General features: G+C 30.9%; 1 protein-coding gene across 1 annotated transcript in view; it reads left to right on the plus strand.

The window, feature by feature from the left end:
• Window positions 1–9: 9 nt before the first annotated feature.
• LOC129223808 (coronin-7-like) overlaps window positions 10–27,681 on the plus strand; it is a 41,791-nt gene continuing 14,119 nt past the window's right edge. The window contains exons 1-17 of the mRNA XM_054858164.1: window positions 10–61; window positions 286–370; window positions 3,656–3,752; window positions 5,238–5,318; window positions 5,409–5,479; window positions 8,256–8,442; window positions 9,155–9,279; window positions 11,334–11,420; window positions 12,708–12,790; window positions 18,822–18,876; window positions 19,169–19,226; window positions 19,583–19,728; window positions 20,771–20,866; window positions 23,797–24,012; window positions 24,106–24,298; window positions 25,060–25,235; window positions 25,840–25,951. Coding sequence (XP_054714139.1) covers window positions 308–370; window positions 3,656–3,752; window positions 5,238–5,318; window positions 5,409–5,479; window positions 8,256–8,442; window positions 9,155–9,279; window positions 11,334–11,420; window positions 12,708–12,790; window positions 18,822–18,876; window positions 19,169–19,226; window positions 19,583–19,728; window positions 20,771–20,866; window positions 23,797–24,012; window positions 24,106–24,298; window positions 25,060–25,235; window positions 25,840–25,951 — 1,846 coding nt within the window. The 5' untranslated portion in view covers window positions 10–61; window positions 286–307. The remainder of the gene's footprint in view (window positions 62–285; window positions 371–3,655; window positions 3,753–5,237; window positions 5,319–5,408; window positions 5,480–8,255; window positions 8,443–9,154; window positions 9,280–11,333; window positions 11,421–12,707; window positions 12,791–18,821; window positions 18,877–19,168; window positions 19,227–19,582; window positions 19,729–20,770; window positions 20,867–23,796; window positions 24,013–24,105; window positions 24,299–25,059; window positions 25,236–25,839; window positions 25,952–27,681) is intronic.

Consider the following 27,681-nt stretch of genomic DNA (forward strand, 5'->3'; position numbering starts at 1 on the left):
TGTCTTGTCACTTGAATCGGCGTGACAGGAAACAAATGTTTTGTTTGTTTGATAACATAGAGTAATTTGAATTTTGTTTGTATTTTTTCCAAATAAAATTAGTTTTATTTGTTTCATTCTGCTTCTGATTTTCTTTTCTTGCTTGTGTAAAGTTTATATCTTATTTTCTTAATTGGATTATTTGTTCTATGTTTTCCCTTCAAAAATGTTTGATCAAAACTCATTACTTATTATTTTCACAATCATTTGAATAACCCATTTGTTTTTCATGTCTTTTGCTTTTAGATCAGCAAGTTAAAATAAAAATATGTGGAGATTCAAGCCTTCAAAATACAAAAATGCTGTTCCAAAAGTTCCAAAGAAAAATGAGGTATAAATGAATTGTAAAATTTCTTAATTAAAGTGAAATTATATTATGTACTGTACTTGTTAGTTGATTCATTGATACAGTTTTCTAGATCTTTATGCATTCGAAAGTCTCTAATGCCTCAGTGGGGGGAAAATTGGAAGAGGAGAATACAATTTTAAGAAAATTGTTTTTCCTGTGAGCCGTTTTATATATTTAATCTTGAGTAATATTCTTGATGATTTGTACCTCATCTGAGTTATTATCTGTATATTGCAGTTTCATAGTGAAAATTTTAAAATTGCTATTTTACACTGTCAGTTTGATTTTTACTGTGGCTTCAGCTTATATCTAGTTTTAAGAATTACTCATTTATTTATTCCTCTCCTTCGTGTATCTGTATGTATGTGTATATATAATATAGTTTTTTCAAGAAACGTTTTCCATGTTTAAATATGCTAAAAAAGAAAAACATTTGATGGATGTCAGGGATCGAGTCAGATGCAAATTGAATCTGCTATGCAGTCCCTTCAAAAATTTCTATGTGGTAAAAACGGCTACTTTGCTAAATTTCATATCATAAAAATTAGAGCTCCTTAAAATTTCATTTGTAAAAACAGTTGTTTTTACTCACTTCTAAGATTAATCAATTTGTCTGAAAGCAAAACATCAGTACAGAAAAAAGCTTAGCTTTCAAGTTATTCCCAGTTAAGTGCTTTACTTCTTCAATGACTTGACAGCCCAGGATGGGTCTTTGCCTTCCAAAGAATCAAATGTCAAGCTCTGCTATCTCTGGCCAGAGATATCCAGTTTGTTACTTTCAAAAGTCTTCTTGCAGACAGTCGTGTCATCTAAGTTTAGGTCTTCTTTTTTCCAGTGTAGGATGGACTGGTTGAGAATATCAGTTTTGTTTCATGACTTTCATCATTCTACACAGATACTCTGCCTATTTTGTTCTCTTAATCGTGTTGTATTTGACTATATCTAGTTCTTTTAAGTATTTGTAAAGTTCAAAGTTGGTTCTTTTTAGAGACGTACCGAGTACTCGGTAACTACTTGGTACTCGGCCAAATTTTGATCAGATACTCGGCCAATACCGAGTAGTTGGAAAAAATGGAATATTGTTAAGCAGATTTTAGAATTAATAGAAGAGTGCAACCATATAATATACTACAATCATTTACAATTCAAATTTACAAGTCAAATTTAAATTTTGAGAATAATGAAGTTTGTTATGCTTTAATGGAGTAAATCTTTTCATTGTCGGCAAAGTTAATATAACCTATTTGTTAAAATTGGAGCAGTGTAAAAAATATGAACTTTTTATATTATTATGTTTGGAGAACTAGAACCAGGGGGTGTACATGGAGGGGAAGGAGGACACCTGTTGATCTGAGTCTGAAGGGGGTCCAATATTTTTTAAACTAGGCATGAAATATAGAAATAAACAATATGGAGGGGGACCTGGAAGTCATTTGTGATGGGCCCCAAAACTTCTGTGCACCCCCCCCCCCCGACAAGAACTAAAATAGATTGATATCATTTGTTTTAATTCCAACTTGATAAATCATACTTATTAGTTTATGTTTAATTTTGAAAATTACCTTTTATGAAATTTTTGACGCAAACAAAATTTGTTACATAATGCGTAATTAAATTTCAGCTGGAATTTTGTTTCAAAAACTATTATATGAACATGGAGGTCTATACTATTATTCCAATAAGTTCCAAATTCATCACGTGTGTGTTGTTGGTTCTTCTTAAAACATAATTGGAACTCGGTACTCGGCCGAGTAGTGAAAGGCCGAGTACTCGGTACTCGGCCAAAGTGCTACTCGGTACGTCTCTAGTTCTTTTTCTCAAAATACTGTTACATTTTAGGCCACCAAAAATGATTTTTAAAATTTTTCTTTCAAAATCAGATATGATATACAGCAACCGCCGTGTATAGGAATCACGTTTGGTCTAAACGGTTTTAATTCCATAAAGCGGCTAATTCAATAAAGCTGGATTTTATCCTGATTTGGAAGATTTGATTCATTAAAGGGGATGATTTAATTAACCACTGATTCAATTAATCAACGTTCACTGTATCTAACTTTTTCTGCCTTTGCCCAAGTCTTTACAGAGTAGATAAAGATGGGGGTGATTAAACTTTTTTAATTTAGAATCTTAGTTTATCAGCTGATGAAGTTAGAGTTCAAGTACTTTTTAAGATGAAAAAAAAACATTGATTAACAGCTGTGACTCTGCTATAGATCTCAGGCATTATATCATTCATAGCAGACCCAGTTTCTGGGGTAGACGACCGCGACCTGAGCCACCGCCTAAAGCGGCAGATGTTAAGGGCAACAAATTTCATGATGGCAAAATGTAAGGAGACAAAAAAAGAAAAACTCAGATCTGTTTCCTTAGTTTTCCTTTTTCTTTGCAGCAATACATGATAGTGTGTTCAATGATTTGAGAAATAAAAATATATCATTAAGACTAGAGGGTAGTCCTAAAACCGGCCCTGATTGAGAGTATCCTAAATATTTAAAGTTACTAACAGTCAAGGGTGCCCATATAGGGGGCAAGGGGGGCTCAAGACCCCCCCTTTGAAATTAGAACTTCCTTGCTTTTAGTACTTTTTTCTTTGCAAAAATATAAAAACATTTCTTTTCTAGCCATTAATGCCTAACTTATTAAAATGTTAAATTTTAATAACTCTAATTTGTGCTGAAATTGGTTTCCATGGGGAAAATATCCCGCTAAACCATGGGGAAAATATCTGAGCCCCCCCCCCTTAAAATTTTGCATATGGGTGTCCCAGTTAACAGTTTCAAATTTGTAATCCCCTGTTTAAAGATAAGGGTTGCCATGATTGCTATTGCTTTAAAGATTTCAAATTAGATTTATGATAGCCAAACATGCTCTATTGCAAACTGACAAAAAAAATTTTCACAAAAAATGTATTAATGAAAAATGCTCAAAAGATAGTTTTTTTTTTTTTTTTTTTCACAAATGCGTACTCAAAAATAAAAACCTGGAGAAACCTTCTTTTAAAGAATTGATCAATAGCTTCAAAGAAATTATAGTTCTTATTTATAAATGTATCAGAGCTTAACTAATAAGAAGCAAAAATACTTTTTATTTTAAAAACATGATCTGTGAGATATGTTCTGTAAAAGAAGTGTTTTCAAATGAGTGAGGAGGAGGTTTTACTGTTATTTTAATTTATCTTGTTGCAAGTTGCTTTTTTTTTTCCAGATCTGAAGAATATTGTGAACTATTGTGCTCAAAATTCAAAATTATCTAATTTTATTTTAGGGTTGGATTACAGACATTTCTGTTGGCTCTTTGCCTTCATTTGGTAACCACATCAAAGCTAGTTCATTGTTTATGGCTTTCAATGTGGAATCTGGAGGTAAGAAGAAAAGTTTAAAAAAATTATTTTTGTGTTAAAATGAGCATGATTATCATTTTATCCAATGAATTTTCTTTTAATAAAATAAACTTGTTAGAAATTTAATAATTCTTGAAACAGTCTTCTATGGTAGTAGACTCGGGTGGAAACCAGACGTACATGTATGCGGCCTTTCCGTGCAATATAATGTCCTATTTTTGTTGAAATTTTATAGATAAAACATAATTTAAAATTTATTTGGGAAAAATTTCAGAAATAAAGTATTTATATTTTGTATAAACTTTGAGGTTTTGTTGCAGTCACCCAGCAGATGGATGTCACCTGGTGGGGACCACCCCTTCTCAAAAACGGTTTTTGGACTTAGCAAAAAAGCTTTTTTTTCTGTGATTTACATCTTTCAAAAACTGAAAGTACAATTTGTTCAATATCTATTTATTAAACATTAAAAGGGGAGCAAATTAATCCTTTTCAGTTTAGAAAAGAAATGGAATTTTTAAGTAATCTAACTTTAAAAATCACAACTACTGGAAAATTTGATTTTGAAATTGAATGTCTACCGTTGCAGGCATCTTAGGTTTATAATAAAATACAATGCAAAATTTTCATAAAAAGGCATTAATGTTTCAATCTTTTTTAAGGGTTTTCCCCCTTCCCATGACGGGGGGTGGAAATTAAAAAAATAATAAAATAAATGAATAAATAAAAAAGCCAGAGTCGGAAGTTTCAAAATCCAGGAGTCGGAGTCACCCATTTTCCTTCGGACTTCGCAGTTCTGGCTGTAACAACTCAATTGTGACCCGTCATTATGTAACTTTGAGGAGACGTTACATTGTGGTCTTGTAGTGACTTGATTAAAAATACCTTTTTGCTGACTAAAGACTGTAAATTGATTATTCACTCACTAACAAAATCAGTTAAAAGCAAATTATGAAGAATTCCAATAATTTTTCAATAGAACAATGACTAAAATGTGACCCGTTCATGACAGTTGTGCAATTTTATTTTTATGCCACTGCCCTCTCACCGTAATGTCATAATTTAACCACTAATAGCAGTGATCAAAAGAGGATGTGTGTGTGACCATCATATGACAGTCCCAATACGTTACTACAAAGTCACCATCCAATATGTTGTTACAAAGTGACAGCCACTGACGAATGTCAGTCCGCGGTGACTTCACAAAGGGTTGTTGCAGTGACAACTCCTAGTGACTGTTTTGCCATAACAAGACACAGTTACAGCATCCATTGGTTCCATATTTTTGAACTTTATGTGACGTTGCTGCAAAATCCTACAGATATTGCTTGAGAATCTTGCTTCACTGTCTGTTTTTTTAACAGTTTCTGTGGGCTCTCCAGAAAGCATTTTTTCAAATAATTCACAGTGACTGTTCTAATTTATTTTATATGCTGCTTCTTTTCCCTCTTCTCTAATACTTTGAGAAAATATGTAATTATTTTTTAATCTTCAAACGTTGAATTGCAGGTGGTGGAAATTTAGGTCTTTTATCTATAAATGACTCTGGCAGTAAAAACAAAAACCAATCCCTCCTAAGGGCACATTCAGGTAAAATGTTACATATGTCTTGATTCTGAAAACAAATATTGGTGTCATTAAGCTTTATTAATAAGTAAAACCTTTGTATTGTCTTTCCAGAGTTTGTCACCGATTTTGAGTTTTGTCCTTATGATGATGGAATTTTGGCTACTGGTTCTCAAGATTATCATGTAAGAACTTCAAATGTGTGTTCCTAACCATTTTTAAGCATAAAAGGCAATTTTACAAGCTTTGTAGATCATTAAAAGAGAGAGAGAGAGAGAGAGAGAGATGAAAAAAAAGGGGGGGGGGAGGGAATAAGTAACAGTTTAATTTAAATGAATATATATTGGTGATTAAATTAAAAATACTAAAAAATATATAACAAATCATAAAGAAGTCTACACCATCAAAATATTTCTTACACCATCTTGAGCAAGAGTAGAATAGAAAGAATTTTGAGCTTGTTTTTGGCTCCCCGAACACATGATTTCAAGGAAGACTTACAGCTCACATCCAAATGTCAAAGTATCAACATAATATTGTACTATAACAGGAGTTCCTCACATCAGGAATCACAAGCAATAAAAATTTCTTTAAAAGTCAGGGATTTCTTTTCATTTTTTCATCTGATGAAGGATACCTCTGCACAAACATACCACTGTGTAGTTAAGGGATTACTAAATAAGCAACCTAGGTCTGTGGACTCTGAGTGACCCTCAGAAATCCTGAAATTAAAATCCAGGAGAAAAAATTTTTTTTTTCCAAAATCCCAACAAAGAAAATGTTAGGCCAGATTTTTTTTTTTTTTTTTTTTATTTTGCTTCCCAAAGCATTAACACCTGAGGATCCTCTGTGTATACAACAAAAGTGGGTAGTCTTTCTGATCCAGACTGCCAAGTTAATTTGCATTGGAACGATAAGCAAGTCGGCAAAAAGCGTTTCTCTAAGTGCTGGTAGAATTAATGTGATGAGATAAAATAAGAACTGTCAGATTTAGGTCCAGATGGTCATGTGAAATGGGAAAAGAATGGGGATTCAGATGTAAAACTAGGAACAAATGATGACCAGTTGCTCAAGCGTTATGTTCAAGACTCAATGGCCCTTAAATATGTGGTGACTTTTACAGAGATTGCTTTAGGGCCCATTCCCAGCTTTTTCTTCTTTTTTTGAAGCAGTAATTGGGGAAATTTAATGAACAATAGCTGGTGCTTCCGACACTCTCCTGAAACAAAAATTGCATTTTAAATCAACAAACAATGTCATTTAAAAGTAAGTTGTGTTTATTTACAAAATGTGGTCTTTTTTAAGGTATTAAAAAACACAAGTGGTACAAAAATGTTTTTAGCATTCAAAACTAAAAATTCTTGAGTAAAATCGGAATATCTCTTCAAAAATGTTGATATAATTTTCTTTTTTTTTAAAGATATTACTAGGATTTAATTACATTTATGGATGATGTCTTATGTTTACCTTTTCACTATTAATTACTTGAAAAAGAATTTTAATGTATCTTCATGTGTTTTTTAAGCACTAATTACATTTTCACAGCCGGTGTCAATAATGTTGTAAGATTCCGGGCTGTTGTGCCGTGGTCTGAGTGTTGTTGCTCCAAACGTTTCTCCCGCATCTGCGGCGGCCATCTTCAGTGTTAGCGTGGTCGAAGCTTCCAGGGAAGCAACTTCCTAGCAACTGATGCAGATCTCGAAGTTGTCCATATTTATGTCCCACATAAATAGAACACTCTTTGACCACGCTAACACTGAAGTTGGCAGCCGCAAATGCGGCCGAAACGTTTGGAGCAACAACGCTCAGACGGCGGCACAACAGCCCGGAATCTTACAACATTATTGACACCGGCTGTGAAAGCCTTCATTCTTACAATAAAAAAAACTATTGTTATTTTTTTTATTTACAATATTTTTTTCGTTGTTGACAATTGGTTTGTATACTTTAATGCACAGTCATGGTGTAAGAAGTAAAAACCATGCATCAATTATAAGATGAATTTCTCCTACTTTCCATTGGCAAAAGTTAGCATATTGAGAAAATATCCCATATATGTTTTGGAATATATCGGTTATATGAAGGAATATATGAAGGCTCGTGGCAAGAGCGTGATAAGCCACTTTTGAAAAAATGAATTTTTTGAAATATGAATTGTTGAAATAAACATGACAATGGATTTTGTCTCTGCCAGAAAAATTTATCTGGTTTTAGTATTGCAGAATATAGAATGTATAATATCTACAAAAAATATTTGTAGAATTTTTCAAAAGTTGGAAATTGGCCTTCTGGAAAAAAATTCATGTGGCATATCACATTCTTGCCCCCGAGTCCTTCATATAAATATTTGTATGTGTTTAAAAGAGAAAGAAATCTGTCTTATAGTATTTTTATGGCTTTCATTATGTAAAATTTTGATGATTAGTGATGTTCATGAAAATTTAAAACTTTCTGAAACTTTTATTTGGTATGGGTAAAACTTTTTTTTTCAAACATGCCAACAATTTAACTGTTGTTTCAGCAAAAATTTCTTGCTGTGTTTCAAATTTCAATCCTTTTGCATCTTTCAAATATTTCAATCATTTTGATAGTTAGAAGTTATTTTCACATATTTAAAGTTAAACTGGCACTATTTATTGGAACTCGAGTTTAAATGTTATGATTTGACTGATATTTGTACTTTTTTTTTGTGAGAGTACAAAATTAAAAAGAAAGAGTAATTTCTTTTCTTTTTCTGCATTTGTTTTTAAAGCAAATATTCGTAGAGAAACTCTTAAAAAGGGGGGAGGGGTGTTTTATTAGAAGAGTAGCGTAATTTTTTGTTATGTGCTTATGTATTGAAAAATTAAATTGTAATTTAATGTTTATTGCAATAAATATTTAGCATATGCTTTTATTTTTGAAATAGACAGAACTATGGTTGTTATGAATCTTAGCATGTTTTTAAAATTGCTATTTCAGGTAAAGCTATGGAGAATCTCTGAGGAAAGTTTGACAAGCAATGTGCCTAGCAATCCAGAGATTGATATTTTATTGCAACAGAAAGTAGAAATTGTAAAATTTCACCCTCAAGCTGATTGTATTTTATCAACAGTGGAAAGCAATAATATACGTCTTTGGGATGTAAATACTAAACAATGTATTTATGGTAAGATTTCAACTATTTGCCCATCTTTACTTTATTATTTAATATTGTTATTTTTGCCAATATTTTTCTAAATGTATCTTTATACAATTTCAGTGATTTTAATTCCTTTGTTTTTTAAGTATCGTCCTGTTTTTTACTTTTTTTCATATGCGTGAATTATGTTGTTTTACATCTGAATACAGTGAGCTAGATTTATCAAAGAGCTGAAGAAATGCGTCATAATTTTAGACAAAAGTTGGTTTTCCATATGGCTGTGTATTTGCCTTTGCGTTCTTTCCTTTTTGGAAAATATATATATATATTTCTTTGAACAGAACATTTTGCACTACATATTTCTAATTTAAAATTTCCCGAAGATGTTGTACTTTGCACAGTATATCATGCTTTTAAAACAACTTTTAAATATATTTATTTACTCATGCATGAGGATTTCATTAAGATCATTTATTTCTGTTTCATTTATGTTGATTCTACACATTTTCATGATTTTTTTTTTCTTTTTTGCTTATGGTGGTTTTTTAAAAAATAAAACAAGACCTTTGTACTGAAAAAGAAACAGACCTTTTTTCCTCTTTTGTTGGATGTTCTGTCACCTATAAGCACACTTCTTTTACATTAAAAAATAAAGATTTTTTTTTGTAGCCCTGAAAGACATATATGCACTGATTAGCAATTTTTGTGCTTTATTAACATTATTTCTGATATTTTGCAGTTGATTCTAGTCATGAAGATGTTGTTCAGTCAATTTTTTGGAGACATTCCGGTGACTTGCTAGCTAGTTGCGGCAAGGATAAAATGTTGCGACTATGGGATCCTAGAGACCCAGCAAAGAACCAGGTGAGCATTGTGTTTTATCTATGAAAAAATTAATATAAAACAAAAAAAGCTTCCTTTTCTAAGCTTATAATTAGTTATAAAATGTTAACTCTATGATGTACAGAATTGACTCTCTGTTTAACCACTTTCAAGGGACTACAAAAAATCATCGTCAAGTTGAATGCATCCTTAAATATAATGCTTTTAAAACTATAGTAGAGCATTCAAAACCATTGAAAGCAGTCTTTAAATAGAGAAAATCGTTAAATAGAGCATCGTTAAACACAGAGCCAGCTGTATTAATTTATGATTTATTAACCATTTTTATTATTCTTTTATACATTTTTATCACATAAAACAGAACAATTAGCTATGATTATTATTCACAAAATGTTTAATCCCCTTGCAGTTGGACAGTCCCAGAATTACATGTTAATGGAAGAGATATCTCATCATAAACTGCAAGGTGGTTAAAGGATGGAGCAATCCTGACATAAAATATACAAGTTACAGTAAAACCTCAATTATCTGAACTGAAGGGGAACTCTAGCTCCTTTGATATCAGAAATCTCAGTTAAAAGAAACTGCATAAAAACTCGCCATGCTTGCAAGTTTACATTTATTAGAATCCTTCCGGGTTTTAGAGCCTATACAGGCCTAATTTATGAGATCCCTACTTATGTTTGAAAAGTCCCTATTTTGCTCAAAATTTTGTTTAATGTATTCATACTAAGTCTCCCAAATTGTGAACATAGGTCTTCCTTGTTTTCCACCTTCAATGTTGGCAGCTATGGTATTAAAAAAGAACACAAAGCAGTTTAATCACATGCTATTTTTGGCTTCACTATTGGGGGAAGCTCCTCATTTACCTGTGTGCATTTTTACTGTTTACACACTTTCATGACTGAAGATCTCAAAGACAGATCCAGAGAGTGTTAAAGGAGGGGGTGGTTGTTTTTTTTAGTTTACCACTACTACCCATCTAAGTATTTTCCTACGCATTAGTATTTTCCTTTCCTAATACTTTAATAGGTATTCCAATCCTTGCTTCTGAAATAAAAGTAAAGTTAATGATTTATCTATTTCAAATGCTAGGCATCAGTACTATGCTTACAGGGGGGGGGGGGTCACATCATTCTTATCTGATGCAACTCAAATATAGAGATCTATCCAAGGAGAAACCCAAACCTATTAATTTCCTTTTCCGCTGAAAGAGTTATTTTAAAATTATATTTTAGAACTTCAATTTTGTAGCAATTCCGAAAGAGCAGTGAGATTTTCGAAAACCGCTTCCTGATCATGATTAAACATCCTCTGACATTGCGCTTTTTTAAAACTTCAGTTCCGAAAAATTGCCGGAGGAAAGTCATTGAACCCATTTTTTCCCCTAACATTTCTTGAAATGTCTGTAATTGCATCATTAAGATTAAAACTCTGCAAAATATCCGGAGTAGCCCTCCATTGCAAAACTCCTGAGGGAAGCCCCTCAAACTTGTCCTCCTAACATCACTAAAGACCGTTAGAAATACCCATTTTGAAAGTTCATTTCCAAAAAGTTTCTGGGAGTGAGATTTGAGCCCCATTCTTTTCCTTAATGGTGTTAAAGACACTTGAGCTTTAGAACTTCAATTTGGAAAAATTGCCTATTTAGAGTCTCTTAAGGGAGGGGTGATCATCCCCACCGCCCCTCCCTTGTATTCGTCCTAGGAGCATCTCAGCGGTATTTTTTTTATTAATCTTGTAATAGGACCAACATATTTTTTGCTTGATATTCTAAAATTCTGTCATTAACTCTAAGTTGAGATTGTGTGTTTTTATTTGATTCAGGCAGTTGGTAAGCTGTGTTGGTAAAAATCCTAAGGTTAAAATGAGAAGAAAGTTAAAAAGTGTTAAAAAAAGGGGGGAAAAAAGCAGTGTGGTTTCTATGAATTTTGTAATATTTTTTATTTATTATCATTAATATTTTTGCAAACAAATATTGTTTTAAAGGTCTTTTTGAAAAATTAAAAGCAATACTTAAAATTCATTAGTTATCTTTTTTTTTTTTTTTTTTTTTTTTGATTTGCACTTTACAGAGTGCTGCTAGTCATAGCAACAACAGGGATTCAAGAGTAGTGTGGCTTGGAGACACTCAGCAATTAATAACTACTGGATTTGGAAGTGTAAGTATATATTTAGTAAATGTTAACAGTTCAGACTGAAAGTTGATAGCAGCAAATCATAACAAGAACAGAAACAAATTTAGGCATTAAATATTAGAAAAGGTTAGAATTATGTCTTTGAGAATTTTAAAATGAAAAAGTAAAAAAAGATATTACAATTATTACATTTAAACAAAAATATATTAGTATTTTCCTTTCCTAATACTTTAATAGGTATTCCAATCCTTGCTTCTGAAATAAAAGTAAAGTTAATGACTTATCTATTTCAAATGCTAGGCATCAGTACTAATGAAATGTTAATAGTGTTACCTTAAAAATTATGTTTTTTTTCTATAAGTCGTGATGTTTTTCAAATTTTATTTTTTCAATTTGTAATTTCAATTTTATTTAACTATACGTAAGAAAGTTCTGCTTTAAGCAGACCTTCCTTTCTTTGAGAACAGAATTACAGTCCTACATTTTTTTATCCTGTAAAATTTAATTTTCTGATATTATTTTTGAAAATTTTAAAAAGAAAACCCTAATTAACTGCCTTATAGGATTAAAGATTAGTTGTTAATTATTTTTAAAAACTTAATAGTAAATGGTGCTATTTAAATTTTGTTGTATATTTTCAGAGAATAAAATAGTAATAGTAAAATTTTGCGATAAAATCCTAATGTATGAAAATTAATGTGAATTAGTTTTGTAGAATGACTTTTACATGTTGATTATTAGTATCAGTTTTTGTAAAATCACAGCTAAATGTAAGCTAAGCCTGTGCTTGTATGTATCAATACCATACATTACACAAGTATGACTATAGAAACTCTCACGTGTACAATCAGGTTACGGGTTAGTACTTAAGTCTGGTGAGTAGTTAGTATGGGTGATAAGGTATCCCAGAAAAAATTGTTAACCTTTTTTGAGAATTTGGTGTAACTTGACCACAGAGAGAAGGCGGATGAACTGGAAGCAGAAATGGACCACTTCCTTTTGTAATAGGTCGGATTAGCGAGATTGCTCTAGCAGTGAGACCTTTCCTGCTCATATGTTTTCTGCTAGTGCTATCTTGTTATCCCTACCTTTTACAAAATGAAGAGATTCGTTTTCGCTTCCAGTTCATCCGCCATCTTTCTTTTGTCAAGCTATCAGTATAGTTTGTCGTATTGAATGGTCTATGATCTATTTCCAATAATTAAATGTTGTACTTAATTAAATTAAAATGAACTTTTCTACTTGGCATGAAATTTAGTTTTAATTTAAATAAAGCAGGGATCATATCATAAATCTTTGCAATATGTTTAGGGCCGAGAAAGAGAAGTCCTTTTACGTGATATTCGGAAGCTTGAAGATCCCGTAGCATCTTACTCCGGAGATTCCAGTCTTGGGTATGTTATTATGTTTATTCATTAACTGAATCTCAAATGTTGGAAAGGAAACATTTTTTTTAAAGAATTAATTTATGCAGTGAGTAGTTTGTACTGGTCTTTATTTGATGTAAGTTTTAATAACTAAATTTATTAATTAGAAAATTTTACAGGAATGCGACCATTATAAATGGATTTAAAATGACAAGCTCAAACTCAAATCAAAATGTATAGCGAAAACTATCATCCCTAGAAATTAAAAGCATTTACAAACAGTGGTCCGTGTAATTTTTGCTTTTATTTCTCTTATCATTATTACAAATTCAAAAGTAGATTTAGTTTGAATTTAATTTTGTATTTCTTTTAAAAAATTAGCATTTTTAAAAAGTGTTCAAAAAATTGATTTCTATTCTTAATAAAAATCTAATATCTCTCAATATATTAGTCCACTTCATTTACCTAACTTTGAAATCCACTGGCTAAAAGTTTTAAAACATGAGCATCATTTACTTGTTCTCTATCTTTTCTTGTGTAAACCACTAAAGAATTGTCACAATTTAGCAACATCAAGCTGTGTTTGAGTTGAATTATTACTGTACTCTAATAATAATAATAATAAAAAAAAAAAAAGATTAGTCCAGGCTAGTGTCCATTAAAATGTCATGAAACCTGTTTTTTGTATATATATAAGGTTTTTTTGTGTTTTCTACAAGTATTTGATTTGATGATTTCAAATGCAATGAGTACCAGATGATAAACCTTGAGTATTTTTACCAAAATGGTAAAATTCAAGATGTCTGCCGAAAAAAAAAAAAAAAAAACTGTGAGGTTTGATTTCTAGGTATTAATCGATTTTTTAAACTATAAAGGGCATTAAAATAGAATGTTTTACCAAAGATACTTCTTGCAATGATATATAGGGAGCATAAAAGTTTTGATTTAGAGTAACAAAAAACTCTAAAGGAGGAAAAAGGCTTAAAACTAATCAGAGAACTTAAGAGCCATTGTCTGTAAGAATCAGGCAGTTTAGGGCATTTGTGATTGTTGACATTTTTAATTTTCTTTATTTTTGCAAATGTTGTTCCTTATCATGAATGTAATGTTTGCGCAAAATATGAGCTTTGTCTGCCTTATCGTTTTTGGGAAATTAACGTTTTAAATTTAGGGGGCATGGCACATTTTTGTGTGTTTTTCAAATTTGCAGATTTTAAAGTTCTTGTTGCTTTAAGCGCCCCTATAATGCCATGGATTTTTAAATTCTATACTATTATATGATCTTCTTAGATACTATTACAGCTGTCAAATCGGTGTCACTACGAGGGCGACGGCCACAAACTCCGTTTAAAAATGACCGAAAATGAATTTTTTACTACATTCAATGTCAGTTTTCTCAAAGCGCCTTCATGGTGGCACCAACGTTTTTACATCAATTCCTAGCTAGCATACATCAAAAAAATGTAATAATATTGGTGTCACTATAAGGGCGCCAGAAGATATTGGAACTTTTATGTGATAAATTTCACAAAAATGCAAATCTTTAAAATCTAAACCACTACTCTCGCCCTCATAGCAGAGATCTGAAACTAATTAAGTTTGATAACCAACATGTTCGTCTAACATATGAACTAAAAAAATCCATGTCACTCCGATTACTTTCGGAAATATAATCATTCGAAATTAGTAAGTTATGGAGTTATTTAAAAAGAGACTTTTCTAATTCCAATGGCTTTTTGCATGGTTTGTTTTAAACTTTAATATAAAATTACAGTAGTGACACCTAAAATAATATGTTTCTAATGCTTTTTAAAAAAAAACGCTTTATAAAAAGCATTAGAAACACAGTAAATCGATATAGGTACAGATGGACGTATTGTGTAATGTGCATTATGGCTAAAATAGTCGTATTATATTTTTTCAACCATACTAATTTTTATTTGTTATTTATACTAAAAATGCAACTATTTATAACATAATGTCTTAAATAGTGATGAACATAATGTGTTATATAGCGAGCATTCAGAATCTGAAACATAATTTGAGGATGACGTAGACTAAAACAAAGAAAACATAAAATGTCAAATCCCCCAGTTTCAGAAAGACGGTCATCTCTTATTGATATCAGGTAATTTTGTAGCACTAAAGCTTGGGAAAACATGGTATCCTGGAGAAATAGTAGAAGTTTACCATTTGCAAGTAAAGGTCAAATGCATGGCAAGAAGGATTGGAATAAATAAATTTATTTGACCGCAAAAAAGGCGAGTATTGGTATGATAATCTAAACATATTATGCACAATAGATCCACCTGTACCTATATCAAAACGAGCATTTTCTATTCAAGATAAAGACGCTCTTACTGCCCAAAGCTGTTTATGTTAAACGTTGCTTCTTTGTAATAAATTAAAAATAACTATGGTCAAAACACTATCTGGGTGTGATAAGATTAATTTAACAAAATACATAAATAAACAAATAAAATAATTTAAAAAAAAATAATAAATGAAAAAAATGCACCACAACATACTAACTTCGAATGATTATATTTCCAAAAGTAGTAGGAGTGACACAAATTTTATTAGTTTAAATGTTAGACAAACGTGTTGGTTATCAAATTAGTTTCAGATCTCTGCTATGAGGGGGCTAGTTGTATTCAGATTAGCAAATGGTCAACTTTTACTATTTCTCCGGAATACCATGTTTTCCCAAGCTTTAGTGCTGCAAAATTACCAGATATTAATAAGAGATGACCGTCTTTCTGAAATTTGGTGATTTGATTTTTTATGTTTTCTTTGTTTTAGTCTACGTCATCCTCAAATTATGTTTCAGATTTTGAATGCTCACTATATAATACATTATGTTCATCACTATTTAAGACATTATGTTATAAATAGTTGTATTTTTATATAAATAACAGATAAAAAATTAGTATGGTTGAAAAAATATAGTAGGACTATTTTAGCCATAATGCACATTACACAATACGTCCATCTGTGCCTATATCGATTTACTGTGTTTCTAATGCTTTTTATAAAGCTTTTTTTATAAAAAAAACATTAGAAACATATTATTTTAGGTGTCACTACTGTAATTTTTTATTAAAGTTTAAAACAAACTGTGCAAAAAACATTGGAATTAAAAAAGTCTTTTTTTAAATAACTCGATAACATACTAATTTCGAATGATTATATTTTCGAAAGTAATAGGAGTGACACCGATTTTTTTATTTCATATGTTAAGCATTATTATGCATAGAATTTAAAAATCCATGTCATTATAGGGGCGCTTAAAGCAACAAGAACTTTAAAATCTGCAAATTTGAATTTGACACGCAAAAATGTGCCATGCCTCCTAAATTAAAAAAAATTAATTTCCCAAAAATGGTAAGGCCGACAAAGCTCATATTTTGCACAAACATTACGTTCATGATAAGGAACAACATATGCGAAAATAAAGAATATTAAAAATGTCAACAATCACAACCTGCCTGATCCTTACAGACAATGGCTCTTAAGTTGTACCTATATGCGTTATGGTCGTGGGTCATCAGATATTAGTCTTCAGTCTATAATAAATGACTTTGATGCAAGAAATAGTTTATGCCCAAACTTTTCCCTCTTTTTAAATTCATTTTTACGTGTGGAGAATAAAGATGTTGCGACTGGTGCAACAACGAGACACAAATATAAGATCAGACCTCTGCTTTGTGGTCAATTATGTGAGAAAGATATTAGCCTTTCTATTGGACAGTGATGTTATTTGTTGGTCTTACTAAAAATGAATGAGACTGGACTTACCTGGTTCTTGCATCAAGGCCCTCATTTGTGTTTTTCAAATTTAAATATCGAAAAATTGCCAAAGTTTTCAAAACTTCGCCATTCCCTTAAAGTCACTAAAGATATCTTAAAATTTCACTTATAGAAATTTCCGTGGGAGAGCTCCGTAAATCTTTTATCCGCACTATAGCCTAAAATTGATTTCAATTTCAGGAAAAATGCCCAGAGGGAACTGGTGTTTCCCTCAGACCAAAAAAAGGGCAGTGTGCTTTCAGATAAAAGAGTACTTTTTAAGAGAAGTTTTGTCAAATAAAAAATGCGCTTCTTTTACTTTTTAGTATACTAGGTACATACAAAGTTCAAGTCTTTTCAATAATAATTATTTTTAAAATTTGGAAAGCTTTTTGATGTTTAGTTTTAAAGGTAATGCAAAACACATTCAGATATAGTCTAATAAGATTCTTGTGTGATGGAAATGAGGGAGCGATGTTTCAAGGAGACTTTGTGAGTCTTTACCTTTTCAAAAAAATTCACTTTTGTGAAATTTTATTTAAACTTTTCAGGGGCTAGGAGGGTTGTTTAAGTGTTGGATCGAAGGTTAGCTTAAAAGCGGAAGGGCACGGCACCCTCCTAAAAATCTTGGGGGGAATCACTCGGGAAAACTCTCCCCTTTCCTTTTAAAGTTTCCATTATGTTTCTAAAATTTCAGTGTCGGAAAAATTTCGAAGAAAAGTCGCAGGGTTGCCTGTAGCAACGAAATGTAGTTTAAAATTGTGTCGAGTATACTTCAGTTTTTAAATGCTTCCAAATGAGGTCACTGGGCTTCCTACTCTCTCAAACGTGACCAAAGATAGTTTTGCGTTTTTTAATAATTCAAATTCGAAACGTTTTCATTGAGAGCTTGTGTTGGTTCCTAGTTCAATTAATTTTACCATGGGTAGCTAAAATTGCAATTTTAAAATTCTCATTTGGAGAATTTCCGAGAAGAGCCCCCAATATTCTATTATAAACATAGATAGACTAAAACACACTTCAATTTTGAAAAAAAAGTGAAGAAAGCAAAATTGTGGAGGAACCCCTTCTTTTTACACCCCTCTAACTTTACCGGAAATTAAAATTGCGAGTTTTTGACACCAACTTTGAAAATATTGCTTGGAAGAGAACTAGAACCCCTTCTCCCGATTCTTTTCTCCTTCAGCCTATATAGATCAACTAATTTCGAAAATTTCCAGGGGGAATTTACCTGATTCCTCCCTTTTCTCATGTCCTTCCTATGTTGTCAGTATAAAAGCCTAAAGATGTGCCTTTTCAGACTTGTAACCATTAATATCCTTGTAGTAAGTTACCGCCCTAAGCTTGGCTCTCTTGGCTCCTTTAATTGGTCTTTCACCTCCAGCTCATGTGATTCCTATTTTGGGCTGATGAGTGCTAAAAAGCACGAGACTGCAGTCCTCGAAAGGAATAACTGAGCTGGTGGTGTATTTTAAGCATTAGTATCCTTCTTTCAAGGCGCATAAGAAATGTCAGTGTTAGTTTTATTTTATGTTTCACAATTTTTTTTTTGGAACTTTGAAACTTGATTTAGAAACTTAAAAGAAAATAGGAGCTATAGATGTAGTGTAATGTCTTTGCTTGACTCGGAAGAATCAAGATCCGGTACTGTTAACTTTTTTAATTTACAGAGGTGGGCCAAAATATTCTTTTGCCGACTGGGCCAAAGTCAGCCAGTCCGCCCCTGCACATATTTTTTATTTCATTATTGTATTGCTTTTCTCATTTAAAATGATTCTTAATTTATGGTAAAAGTCAATAACAACTTGGATGAAACTAAAGCCTATCACATGAATAAACATTTTTAACAACGTTTTATTCAGCCAATTGTTCTGCTCATTTACTCTGCATTTTTGTTGTCACATTGTAAGAATGGCTCATTACTCGTAATCCCACAGAATATATTGTTCAGACATTTTACCCAACTTTTTGAAGTCAATAGTAGTGCTAATAAAAGTTTCTATATAAGTGTTTACCAAACTTTTTTGTTGTTGTTGTTGATATAATCAATGTTTTCTACAAAACATATTCTTATTTTTATATGTAGACCCACGAAAATTCAAGTTTTTATCTTTCGCTCTCAAAATGCATACAAATCTTTTTTCTGAATTAGCCCAAAATTACAGAAATTTATTTTATTTTTATACTGTTTTGATATCATTTCTTGTTACGTTCATTTTAAATACTTGTTGATGTTCAGTTACTTTTAAATATTATTTTTGTCTTTCAGTGTATACATTCCATTGTTTGATCCGGATACGAATATGTTATTCTTAGTAGCAAAGGTTGGTTAATTCTCTCTCGATTTCATTTTCATTTATATTATTGAGGGGTCCTTCCAATTCATGTTTTCATATTTTAATAAATCTTTTCAAAACTGAAAGCATAGATACATTATAACCTAGTTTTAAAAACCTTAACAATATTACTATTTATCAATTTGTTTTCAGTTATATTATTTAAAAACATTTAAAAAAAAAAATTGTTTCTGTATACTGTACCTGTAGAATCCTCAAACACTTTGCTTTTTCATATTCCTTTTATAGTGTCGTAAAATTTTGAAATTATTTTTAATAGGCTGATACAGCAATCTCATTTTGGGAAGTTCTTGATCATGCTCCATTTTTACAAGAAGGTAATAATTCTTTTTGCATTTTCATGACAAAAGTGTTTAGTGTTTAGATATTCTATATCTATTTTACTCTTTTTAACTAATTTTAAAAACTTTAAAATGTAGATTTTTTTTTAAGCTATTGGCCTTTTGGGGTTTTTTAAAGCAAATTTTTAAATGCTTGCACTTAAATCTAAAAGTTTCAATTCTCTGAATGTTTCTAATGTGAAAACAATGTTCCAGAAAATTACTTCATTGCTAAAGAAAACAATATTTTCTCTAGAGCACTTGGTTCTTTCGGTATTTGTGAGAATTTTTAAATTGTTAAAGTTGGTAGTAATTTGCCCTATGAAGTCATTTTTGTTTTTCTTTTTCCCCAGCTACAAAATATCTTGGTGAAATACAAGCAAAAGGTGCTACTTTACTTCCAAAACGAGCTTTAGAAGTTATGGACGGTGAAGTTAATAGATTGCTTCTATTAGGTCAGGATTGTATTGTTCCTATCTCATTTCAAGTTCCTCGAAAGGTGAATTGACATTATTATCTTAGCTCATATTTTTTTTTATTAAGCGTAATTTAAACTTCAGCTGATTGTTTGATATTCATTTGATTTTTGATCTATTTTTTCTGCTTTGTTTAAAAAAAAGTTTTTCTTTTTTTTTCTTTTTTTAAGCTTTTAAATTTATCCAATAAAGCATTTAAATCCAGCTGAATCTCTTTTTGTCAAAAGTACACAACACTTTGTAAGTTGGCTTTTGCCTTTTTAACAAAAACTGATTTAATAACAGCTTTCATATCAGGAGCTAAAATTGTTATTCTCTATAATATTAAAAAAAAAAAGAAAAGAAAGAAATGGTTACTCTATTATTTTTTCTGACCTATTTAATTTCAATAAATTGGACTATACTTGAAATAACCAAGTTCTATACTAATTATTTTGTAATTTTAGTTCGCTTTTAACTAACCCATTAATTTATATGAGTGGATTCAGCTTCGTATAAATTTCTGATGTCAGTACTCCTAATTTTCAACTTTTTTCTGCGCAATAGTTTATGTTCAATATTGTCTCCCCCATAGAGGGCTTTAAAGTGTTTAAAAATGTTATTTTTCTGCTTCAACCGGGCATAATTTTCATCAAAATAAATTATATCACCTCATATTTCTCATTTGGTTCAAAGTCACTCTAAACAGCAGTATTCCTTTTAACCAGGTTAATAATTCGTTTTAAATGGTATTTATACTTATTATTTCTTTATTCTGGATAATTTGACATTGCTTCATTTTTCTTCAGGCTCATGCCAGTATATTGTATAAAGTATTATTAAAAGGAGAACTAGGAGAGTTAAAAATAGAGAAAGTGTTGATCAAATTTACTCTGAATGACTTGCATTTAAACTATGGGTCACATTTATTATTGTAATGTTGCATAATTAATTTTGAAGCAGAATGTTTTCTTTATTCCTCCTTTGAAGAATTTATGGATTAAAAAGAATTGCAAAGTTTCAATGTTTTTATTTTAACATTCAAGTTTTGTTGCACTAATTTTGTTTTAACAAATTTCATTTCAGTCTTACAGGGAATTTCATGCTGATTTATTTCCCGACACATTTGCTCCAGAACCATCTTTAACTTCATCTCAGTGGCAATCAGGAGAAAATAGCAAGGTAAGGTATATCAGTTCATTAAACTTTTACATTTTTCTCTTTAAAAACATAGAATTGGAAGGTAGGCTTAGCCAATATTGTACAGTACCCGCCACAAATAAAATCAGCCATTTTATAAAATCAAATCTGGAAGAACAGAATCATTGCAATACCAAAACATGTTAAAACCATCATTTAATAAAATGACTATCGCCCTTTTATAAAATCAATCTTTTGGACATCATAGGTAAAAAATTGTTAAAGAAGCACGAAGAAGTGAAGAAATCGGTCTCAGAGTCAAATTTTCCTCTTCAATAGATCTCAGAAAAGCGCTTGATAATTTACGATGCACTTTAGAGCAAAGAGGAAAATATAATGTTGAACGTTACAAAACACTTTGTAAACTCTCAAACGATATTGAATCTTTGCTCTCCCAATTCTGTTAAGCAAACAACAATACTCCTATTATATTTTAAGATATTGTGCGAATAAAAAAAAAAAAACCTCATGTTTAGTTAAAATGATAACTGTATTTTGAAATACTTAAAACAGAAATAAATGAAGTAATTCAATTCATTTTTAGGGTATTTAAATTTCAAAACCTTTCTTTTTTTTAATGTAAAGGTATGCTGGTTAATAAAATCAGCCGCTTTATAAAATCAAGTGTCCTTAAGAACAATTGTAATTTTAATAAGCGGCGGGCATTGTACTCGAAATTTTAGTTATTTTAAGTTCTGCCAGTTTTTTTTAAAGAAATTTTCAGTGAGCTACTGCTTCATTTTCAGAATGATGATAGACAATGAAGAGTTTATTGTAAAATAATTATTTTAAACATTTATGCATACTGTCAGAAATAGTTTGTATCATTTATTTTATTTTTCAAAAGGTATATCTTTTTTTTTTTTTTTTTTTTTGTGCAAAATACGATTTTAGACTTTATTAATATTTTACATGATTTGACTCTTATGTGTATTTTCAGGCTTTTTGCATGTACAGTGAAACCTGTGTAAGTTGACCACTCGCGGTGCAGTACTTTGGTGGTCAACTTAGACAGGTGGTCAACTTATAAAGGGCGGTAATGTTTTTTTTTTTTTTTTTTTTGTCATTTCTAGCACCATGTTTTCATTTTTTGAGTAATTCACCCTTATTCTTTCTGTTCAACTCACTTTCATTGTTTAACATTATTGAAAGTGAAACAATAATTAAAAATATTATTCAAATAATTTTGTTATTTTTTTCCTTGTTTTTAACTATATTAGACACTGTAGTTTTAGAAATTCCATATGTGCCGACTAATTTTCTCCGGCTTTTTCCATTTTCAATTAATTTTAATATAATATTTCATACTTTTTATTAATCTCAAGTTCAACTAACTTTCTTTTTCAAGCCTTTTTTGTACAAATTTTAGCACAAAGAGCAGTAAGCGCGACTCTCCCAGTTCATAAAGGCAAAATTAAAATGTCCTATCTCTTAATCCCTTGCACCAGAAACATGTCACTTTACTCATTAGCAGGCCCAGATCTGCGTACCCGCAGAGCAAGGGGCCCACGTTCGTAAAGGGGCTAACGGTCCTAGAAATTGGAGAAAAAATAAAAAAACAATAGCACTAAAACTTATTCACTTTACAAATAGACACTGCTGGCCACTAAGGAGGGCCCCTACATATTTTGTTGCAGCGGGGCCCAAAATGTATAGATCCTGGCCTGCTCTTTTTAGCACAATTCCTGTATTGCCACAACATATTGGAACTAAAAGAAAAGGCTTTGAACTTTTTTACTGACACCTAATTTTCATTGAACAGAGTACAAAAAACTATCTCAAATTGAACAACAAATGAAAAACAAGTTTGGAGAATAAAGAGCAGCATAAGCTTTATGCTGCTGGTTAGTTAGTAAAATGCTAGTTTCTCATCAAAGCATTAAAAACATTTTTGGAAAGCTATCAAAATAATAATAATAAATAAATAAATAAATAATATAATAAAATAATTTTGTAAAGAAAGTTTAAAAAAATAAACCAAGTGGTCAACTTAGAAAGGGTTTTTTACAATACTTAAAACCAAATTTGGCGTACATTAGTGGTCAAGATAGACAGGTGGTCAAGATAGAGAGGTGGTCAAGTTACAGAGGTTTTCCTTTATTATATGAGATAGGACTAATTCCGTTCCTGACAAAAGCGGTCAACATAGACAGGTGGTCAACTTACAAAGGTGGTCAACTTTACAGGTTTTACTGTATTGCATTCTTGAACCCGTATATTTGTTTTCATATTTTATTAACTATAGATACTTATATTTGTGAGGGAGAGTATATAAATGAGAGGAGAAATAACATTTCATAAAAGCCTCCAATTACAGTTAAAAATGGCTTGTTGCTACTGTCACATGTGTTTAAAAAGTTATTAACTGGAAAAAAAAAAACTAAAAAAAGTTAGAATGATGGTATAATATCAAACTGCACTACAAGGCAGTCTTAGGACATCTGATAAGTGTCAATGGTGTAAATATTAAATGAACCAAGGGTATCCAGTTGTATAATATTCCTATTTATACTTTGTCCAAGTTAAGATATTTTGAGAAAAAGTAGAGTTAGATGGGGCAGGTATGTTTTTCAAATAAGGAGATTATCAACCATGTCTTTTTTTTTTTTTGGAAGATTGACTAACACCTGTCAAATTTGTTATTAATTGCCTACCTACCCACGCTAATGCATCAGATTGCTCTGTTGGTAGAGGAAACTTTAAAAATTCTCTTTTAAATTTTTGCTTTTGAGTTATGGTTTTTATTTTAAAACATTCCAAATAAAGTATCATTTATGAAAAAAAATTTACATTTTTATACAATTAGTTAAGTTAAATGTTCATGCACCTATATCTCATTTTAAAAAAAAAGAAAGAAAAAATATAATATGTAAATACTTGTTTCTGTTAACCTACATTTTATTCCCTCACAGATTTTCAAAGTAAGTCTCATGCCATCAAACACAAAAGGGTTATTAATTAAAAGGAACCACATTTTGGGTTCTGGTGCTAAAAAGGAAGTCATTAATACATCTACTGTTAAACCAGTATCTGAAACAAAAACGGAAAAGATGTCTAGAAAGGAAGAGCTCAAAGTTGAAAAGGTGGAACATGCCAATGTAATTTCAAAACCTGTTCCTGCAAGAAAGGTAAAATACTATTTTTATATGGTATGAATATGCATACTTTTTGATAATTGATCTAACTTCGCATTTAAAAATGCATATTTCCCAATATTACAGCCTTCTCCTCCAGTAAAACCCAAGTCTATTGTGGTAGATGGCCAAAAAAATCTGAAACCTTCATCACCAGTATTGAAACCGAAACTGAGTCAAAATATAAAACAGCCTGCTTCAAATGAAAACAAAGATAAAGATAACCCAAACAATAAAAACCCATCACCTTCCACTCGCCGACCTGCTCGCACATTTGGAAGTAAGTTCTCGTGTGAATGTTACTGCATTTTCCTGCGTATAATCCGCAGGTTCTGAAATCGAGCTGAAGAAAAGAAAAATCTTCGTACATAATACAATGTAAAAAAATTAAGTTTTGATTTAACATACAATTTTAGCAACTAAATTAAAAATGTGAAGAAGTAATAACTTTTAAGGTACAGTAAAAATTAATGTAAAGAATAATGATTTTTTCTTGAAATCATGATTATAGTACCCTAATTACTTAAAGACAAAGAGTCAAGAGAAAGGAGCAAACGGTCTAATCTTGTGCAAATGAAAGCTTCGTCCGTAACTGTATGTTGTTTATTTTACATGGCCTGAATCATGTAAAAGGAACATTCAAGCTATGTAAAAAAAAAACATATAGGCAGCAAGAGACCTTCAAGCTATGTAAAAAAAGCCTATAGGCAGCGAAAGACATTTAAGCTATATAAAATAAACAACATACAGGCAGCGATGAGAAAAAAAATCACAGATAATACGCGTGGCAGCCTATAATCCGCACTTAATTAACTTTACACTTTATTAACAGGTAATCCATGGATTATATACAATGTAATATGGTACTTCAGTTTTATGGGTGAAAAACTTCATTTCATGACCAATTCCTAAATTATTTATTGCTGTCATCTTTTTTCATCCTATTTCTAGCTTAAAATTCAATTTTATGCTAGGTGTTCTATAAAACCTGAATTTTGTATCATCTAACATTTCAGAAGGTAAAATTACTTTTTTTTCCAGTGCGTGTGTCCAAATTTCGCCATTTAAATGGTTTAGTTTCCCCCAAAGAATGTCATATAACAGATTTAGCAACTTTAACAAGAACTATTCCTGGAGAATGTAATGGATTTTCTGCTAATGAACATAGAGTTGCCATACCAATCGGTGCTGCTGGCAATTTTCTTGCTGTATTAGAGGTAAGTGTTTTTCAATTATTTTCATTTTAAATGTGATTTTTTTTCTATTAATTAATTAGAAATGACACACCTAAACCCAGTACTCTTCTTAAAAATTCACTTAAGTTTTCTTTTAAAATATCACAAATTTACTTGTTTTATAAGAATGTGAAGCATGAACTCTTAGTTATACTTAAATGACCAAAGATTTTTATTTTGAAGATGAACACTTGCATTGCTTATGCAATTAAGTATTTCAAAGTTTTAAAAGGATCATGTCAAATTTACTACAAGAGATATTCATACAATTTTTGTATATGAACCTTACATCAAGTGATTTTTTGTACACATAAACATGTTTTGTTATACAAGTAATATGGTATCAGTTCTCAGTTATTCTAAGGCAATGTACAATCATAGTAAAAATCTCTTTTCTGTATGTTTAGCATTTTTTTTTAATGTTGTCCTCTTGTTTTTAAACATATCAAACTGCTTTTTAACCACTGTACTTTTCTATTGAATCTACTTTTAGTAGTATGTTTCATTGATGAAAAGAAAAAGAAAAAAAAACACTTTGCATTTATTTTTTGAATGGCTAATTTTTTGTCCCTTTAAAATTGTTTAGCTTTCTAATTCAGGACGTGCACCAGCTGTTGCTGATATGCCGGGTGTCTTAACTGGTTATAGCATAATGGATTTTTCTTGGGATCCATTTGATGATTGTCGACTTGCTGTGGGTTAGTATCGAAAAATCTATTCGTTTTATAGTTTCAGACATGCTTTGACCATAAATCAGGGTTTCTCAGCCATAATTTTACTGTTCTAGAGAAAAAAAATTGTAATATGTTAACAATTTTCCTTTACTTTTTAATAATTACTTAATTTCATCCAAAATGCAATTCATTCCTCCAGCAAAGTTGTCAAAAATCTATTTTTTGAGCCAAAAATGGAAAACTTGAAAAATAAGCTTCTTATTTTCTGAAAATCTTGGAAAAATGCATTTTGGTTTTCAAAATTGCTAATTTTTATACCCCAATCATTTTAAAGGAATTAAATAGAATTTTATGTATTGCAGTGTGTGGCATTTTTCAAAAACTTTTGATAAATAAAAGCAGTGAGAAGCAAAGAGATGTAAGTGACAAAATTAAAAATTTGGAGATAACCAGTACCGGGTAGGTGGACCTCTCCTCTGTCTTGGTGCAAGAGATGATACTAGTAGCCCTGGTAGTTGCTGCTGTACAGCATGGTTTATAAAAAGAAATTCAATGAAAGCCTACCTAGGCTGTTTTCTTTAAATGCATTTTACTCAAAACTTGAAAATGTCCACTTACATCCCTTTGCTTCTCATCGCCTCATATGTTCTCAAGAGTGACAATAAAACCTGAGAAATTTCCTTGAGGAATAGTGCGCACCAGATTTAAAAGTATACATTCTAGCTCCTTAAATTGAGGTGATTCTTCTGATCTTCGTTTAACCCAGTCTGTTTATGTTTCGTCTATATCTTTTCGATTTTGATACGCTTTCTCTAACAGAACATGGAGAGTGGTTACTGAAATCTCGCGAGTGTATCGACTTCTCTTCACATGCGGAAAACTTTTAGCATTCCTTCTGCTCTTCCCGATGTTGTTACTGATACATGAGCTTTTACTAGGAGCAATAGTTTTTAATATGTTTTGCTTATTAAAAAGGACGTTAAGTAATGAATGGTACTAGTAGACATTAAGTGCTGCTGTACAGCATGATTTAGAATTTTTTTTAATGAAAGTATACCTAAGATCTGAATTTTAAACACAATTTACTTGAAACTTGAAAATGTTCCCTGACATCCTTTTGTTTCTCACCGCCTCAAATAGTGAGTGTTCAAGTAAGATTTACAATGCATCTTATCAGTTTTTGGATGCTATATCATTTGTGTGCAAAGTTCCTTGTTTTATGATTTTTCTATTAGCTTTGAAATATATTTTATTTTGTTTTATTTTGTGCATTTAGTTATGAAATTCTTTATATATCTATATCTATGTTGTTACACAAAACAGAAAATATTAGCACAGTATTTAATTGTTATGAATATGGTTTGACAAAGGAAATTAGGCATTTCAGGGGCAGATAATTTTAGAGTTATATTTTGCTGTTAAGCATTTATAAAAGCCATAAATGGGTCTTTACAAAATTAACGTTGTTTTGTAAATAAAGAAAAGAAATCAATAAATACCTTCCTGCTACAAAATAGCAGCATGAAAAGCAATGTTATAAATGTACAAATTTTCAACTAATTGCAGACATGCGTTTGGGGTTTCATGCAAAAGCTATTTTCTATTTGGCTTTTGTCAGATGGCTTTCAATTCTTAAGCTAACAATTTTCTGCATTGAACTCAAAATCTGTTACCTTTATTTTTGGAAACTATCTGAAGTTTGAAAATTAGGAATCATCCTGATTTTTTTCCTCCTCTGAATGAGTTATGGTGAT

Source organism: Uloborus diversus, chromosome 6, assembly GCF_026930045.1.
Source record: "Uloborus diversus isolate 005 chromosome 6, Udiv.v.3.1, whole genome shotgun sequence".
NCBI lineage: Eukaryota > Metazoa > Arthropoda > Arachnida > Araneae > Uloboridae > Uloborus > Uloborus diversus.